Genomic DNA, 5298 nt, shown 5'->3' with positions numbered 1-5298 from the left:
ATAAACAGCTCCACCATTTCAGATCTGCTCTTGGCCAAGTGTTCATGTGGCTGTTGCTGAGGCACAGCAACTTCAAAAGCTCCAGGCAGAAATAGGAGCTGCTCTTCCCCTTCCCTCTGAGCTGTTTTATTTCTATTTCAGACACTGTGTCTATTATTTCTATTTCTGTGACTCTCATGGAGAACAGGCTGTGTTTTTACCTTCTCTGCCCTTTCTTTAACTGGCAAATGCTGTCCCTGGCAGATAAGGATAGGCTGGAGTATCTTCCAAGCAGCAGTGAAGTGGAGGCACTAAGTAAGCAGCCACTCAGCTGAGGAGGTTTCAGGGCTGGATGTTGCTGTTGTCATAGGATTTTAACCTGAAAGTTGAAGGAGAATCAGGTCAGAGCTCTGGAAGTTGTCATCAAGTGATGCATAAAAACACTGAGGTGAGGGAAGTGTCCTCCACACAACAGAATTTGTTGCAGTTCATGTCACATGGCACAAAGTCAAAGCCAGGTGCTGTCTGAGTTCCCCATCCCCTCCAAACCCACCACACACAACAACTGAAAACCCCCACGCAAAAATGCACACTTTGCACCATGACCTTCCCTGTGTCAGCTTGGGCTTTCATTCCTCTACAGGCTGAGACACCAGCAGAGGTCAGGAAGGAGATCCTTACTTTCCATCACGAGGGTTTCTTCTGGAGGTGCTGGTTCTTTGGTGAGGGCCACCCAGAGAGCATCTGGACCTTCTGGTACAGTGAGTATAAAACCACTACACCATTCCCACAGCATTCACTCCCAGTTTGAATGGGAAACAAGCACAAGAAAGGCTCCAAGTTGGTTTTATTTCATCGGTTTTCATTCTCATCATGTGGCTATCAAAAGCAAACCTGGCTCAGCCCTTCTGTGCCCTTTTTCTGCTCGTTTCTTGACTTGGATTTGCTCTCAGAGGATTGTTCACAGAAATGTAGGAACCTCTTGATATAATTTTCAAAACCTTAGGAAGCTGTGGCTTCCACCAGCAAGGACAACTCTCTCACTACACCTCTTGGTGTTTGTGTTCAGCTAAGTTCTGCTATATTTGAACCCATGTCCTTCCTGGCCATTAGCATTGAATCCTGGAATCCTGCACACAGCTCTGGTGCCTCAATGTGAGAAGGACATGGAGCAAGTGCAGAGGAGGCCACGAAGTTGCTCGGAGGGTTTGAGCATCTCCCCAATGAGGACAGGCTGAGGAAGTTGGGCTGTTGAGCCTGGAGAAGAGAAGGTTGTGTGGAGACCTCAGAGCACCTTCCAGGAGCTGAAGGGGCTCCAGGGAAGCTGCAGAGGGATCTGTGTTAGGAGCTGCAGGGACAGCACAAGGGGCAATGAGGACAAATTGAAGGAGGAAAATTGAGGCGAGATCTTATGCAGAGGTTTTCCCTGGATGCTGGATGATCTCTAAGCTCCACTCCAACCCCTTACCAATCTATGAATCTATAAGGCTGCAGAAACCTTGACCCTGTGCCCACTGGGGCTTTGGTCCATCAAAGATTCTCACATGCCTGTGGAGCAGTGTGACCACCTCACAGAGAATTTTCCTGCAAATAATTCAGGTTCCCACAATAAATTTACTCTGCAGTGATTAAACTTTCTAATGACTTTGCTGTCCCTCAGCCCCTGACCCGTTCCCTGTAAAATCCTGCAGGAATAATTCCCAGCACTGTTCAGCTAAACCATGTGAGGTTCTTCCTACAGCAAGTTCTCGCTCAGAAGGGCCAGGCTGGAGAGAGGGAGTTTGCTATCTAATTACATGATATGGAAATCCATAATATAATGTTACCTGAAGTGAAATGACTCACTCTGATAACTGGCAAATGTGTCCTACTTCTTTAGGTATTTATTATAATAGGATTGATCATGGCAAATTAATTTGCTGCTCTCCTGGATGTAATAATTAATTCAATAGGTATTCCATAGTCAATTTAGCATGAACTAATGTCCACCTATTATAAAGTGTTCCTTTGAGCTGGGGAACATATTTAAATAAGTGGCCAACCATTAATTAATTCATTTAACATTCATTCTCTTCCTGTTAATCATGAGAAGCCTCAGTGGTATTAATATTGATGGGGCATTTCCTTGCTAATTGAATTGAGCTGAACCAACTGAAGGGCTTGGGAGGTACCTTGTTCTGGGACCTAAACACCTTTGCCCCTTCCAGGTGGTCTGGAACATTCTCTGAAGGAAAATAGCCATGGGAATATTTACACTGGGTTTGGTTGCTCAATCTTTCATGATTTATGTTCACCTCAGACTCAGGTTATGAAGATGAGAAGACATATGAGGACCGATCTCAGATCCTCTTGCATCTCCCCTCTCATCCTTCTTTGCATGCTTTCTCTCTAACAGGGATTTACAATCCCTTTTTACTCCCCAGATTTCAGATTTCAGTGAGGGTTTGAGAGATTTTACAGACTAGAGCACTGTGATTTAGCAGAAAATAGAAGCAAACAGGGATTTAACTATACATTTTTAATCTCTTTCAGCCAGCCAAGCACACCCCAAGTTCTGCATGCATGGCTACCTCTTCCCCATGCCCATTGCACTTGGACCTTTCCCACATCCCTCCTATGACACAACAGCAGGTGAGATTCTTTCCTCCTCCCCCAGCAGCTCCTTTCCCAAGTGGATAGGCAGAGATTTGGGATGTGTGTCAGTGCTGTGGTTGGAAATGCATGTGGCCAAGCATGGGCAGGAGTTTGGGGGAGCTCCTTTAGTCAATGCTGTGGACTTTAAGTGCATTAATTGAGATGTGGGTGATTGTATGTTGGTTATATAGATATATGTATCTATTTACACATGTTGGGGAAATTTAGGCTAGATAGAAGTTTTCCCTGTGAGGGGGGTGAGACACTGGCGCAGGTTGCCCAGGGAGGCTGTGGCTGCCCCAACCCTGGCAGTGTTCACAGCCAAGTTGGCTGAGCCTTGAGCAACCTGCTCTGGTGGGAGGTGTCCCTGCCCAGGGCAGGGGTTGGGGCTGGGTGATCTCTAAGGTCCATTCCAATCCCTAAAATTCCATGTTTCTATGATTCCACATTTCTTTCACCCCTCTCCTTGTTCACTGGGAGGAGCTGGAGACAAAGACCTTCATCCAGAAGACCCAAACCCAGCCCAGTGCTGATTCATTCCGAGATTTTGCCTTCCTGGGAGAGCTCTGGTGTTGATTTGTTGCAAGGCAAAATAAACAAACACTGGAAAAAGCAGTTAAAGCCCAAATTGTTAGAAGATCCACACAAGTGCTTGGCTTAGCTTTAACACCCCAAACATAACCGTGGTTGGAGAGTTCCCTTTCAACTGCTTCCCTTCTTATTTATGTTTCTCTCTATTTTCCCAGTTCTTTAATGAATCAGCTGCCGTTAGGAATTTTAATTGGCTAAATTGGTGGCAGCAGCTAGAATTAATTCAATGATCTTTTTGGAAATGAATTGATTTCTTTAACCAGTAAGCATCAGCCCGTGCTGCCTCTGGGGATGCAGGGCAGACATTCTGCGCAAACAAACATCTTGACCTTTTCCTTAGCCTTTAGCTGTGCCTTTTTTATTTTTATTTTCTATTTTTTATGAGAAATTAATTAAAAGAAAAAAATATTGTCAGTAGGAGCACGGGAGGGATAGAAGCTAGTTTCTTTTGCTGTGCTGTGTAGGATTCCTGCCCCAGGGAGCACAATGGGGTGTAGTATAGGTATGAAGGACCTGTGGATGGGAGGAGGAGGAGCTGTGTGCACGCTGTGGGAACGAGCTTGGTGCAGGCTGTGTAGAGGTCCTGAGTACAGACTTTGTGGAGGATCTGGGTGATAGCTCTGGAGGAATTGGGTGCAAGCTCTGTGAAGGACCTGGATGCAAGTTTTATGGAGGACCTGGGTGCAGGCTCTGTGGAGGATCTGGGTGTGGGTTTGGAGGACCTGGATGCAAGCTCTGGAGGACCTGAGCGCAGGATGTGTAGAGGACCTGGGTGTATGATCTGGAGGAGCTGGGTGCAGGGTGTGTTCAGAAACAAGTTAAACACTGGGATCTTTTCTTGCCTATGAGACTCAGGAATGACATCTACTATCCAAATGATCTTGCTGATAGACACATTGCTTGTTCTACCCTAAATAAAAGGCCCTGGAGGCATCTGTCCTTGCCTGTCAGCCCTTGCTAGGAAACCTCCTCAGCTGCCTCTCAGATGTGTCCCTTGGGACTGAGCCTGGGAAGGTTGTCCAGGGAGGTGGTGGAGTCACCATCCCTGGAAGTGTTTGAGGCATCTGGATCTGACACTGGAGGATCTGGTTTAGGGGTTCCAGCAGTGACAGGTTAATGGTTGGACTTGATGCTCCTAGAGGTCTCCTCTAACCTTGATGGTTCTGTGATTCTGACATCTGGATGGTCTTAGAGGCCTTTCTCAACCTGAATGATTCAATGAAGGTGCTGGGGAGGGTGCTGCATCCTGGGGTGCTCTGGGGCTCTGCCTGACACCTCCAGTGGGATCCCCAGGGAGATGAGGATGTCTCAAACCCCACATTTGGAGCAGTGCAAGCATCAGGCTCCTCCACTGCCCCAACCCCCTGCAGAGCTCTCGGAAGGCTGCAGAGAGCAGTCGCTCCCATCCTTGTTAACACTCTGATTTCAAACCATCCTCATTTGCAACTGCTGACAAAACAGGAGACTGGCCAAGAAGAGAGGTCCTCCAGCTATTACCTGCTCCAGAGATAATTCTGCCTTATCTGCATCCTCTTAGACTCCCTGAGAGAAATGGGTGACGGGAGGTTAAACATGAAAATGAATTCTGTGGTTTTGGAGAGTTCGAGATACTTATCTCTCCCTAAGTGGCTCTTCTGACAAAATGGTTTCGAATGAGGAAAAAGCATCTTCTCTCTATCGTTTTTCTTTCAAGTGTGAATCATTTCAGCATTACCCACTTGCTTGTGCTCAGCTTCAATCTCTCTAACTAGCACTTGTGACAAACAACAGGCAGAGAGGGATGTGGTGGGCTGAGGGGCTCAGATAGAACAGGGGAGCAGGGGATCACAGGGGCTCTGCTGGAGCACCACCAGCTTCGACTTCGGTCATCAAAAAGGGCCTTGGCAGTGCTGGTGGCACAGCTCAGTGGGAGCCAACAGTGTGTACAGGTGGCCAAGGAAGCCAAGGGCATCTTGGCCTGGCTCCAGCAGAGTACGACTTGGGTAGCCTGGAGAAGAGGCTCAGGGGTGACCTCCTGGCTCTCTGCAACTCCTGCCAGGGCTGGAGAGAGGTGGGGGATGTGTGTCCTGCCAGGGATGCAGGGAGAGGATAGAA

The 5298-nt window shown here is 47.5% G+C and overlaps 1 protein-coding gene across 1 annotated transcript in view; it reads left to right on the top strand.

The window, feature by feature from the left end:
• LOC103807525 (transmembrane protein 182-like) overlaps positions 1 to 5298 on the top strand; it is a 24744-nt gene that overhangs the window by 8922 nt on the left and 10524 nt on the right. Inside the window, exons 3-4 of the mRNA XM_009080258.1 lie at positions 623 to 740; positions 2512 to 2610. Coding sequence (XP_009078506.1) covers positions 623 to 740; positions 2512 to 2610 — 217 coding nt within the window. The remainder of the gene's footprint in view (positions 1 to 622; positions 741 to 2511; positions 2611 to 5298) is intronic.

The sequence above is a fragment of the Acanthisitta chloris genome, unplaced genomic scaffold (assembly GCF_000695815.1).
Source record: "Acanthisitta chloris isolate BGI_N310 unplaced genomic scaffold, ASM69581v1 scaffold6838, whole genome shotgun sequence".
NCBI lineage: Eukaryota > Metazoa > Chordata > Aves > Passeriformes > Acanthisittidae > Acanthisitta > Acanthisitta chloris.
The sequence above is the reverse complement of the archived record's forward strand: the minus strand, read 5'-3'. Positions and strand labels throughout refer to the sequence as shown.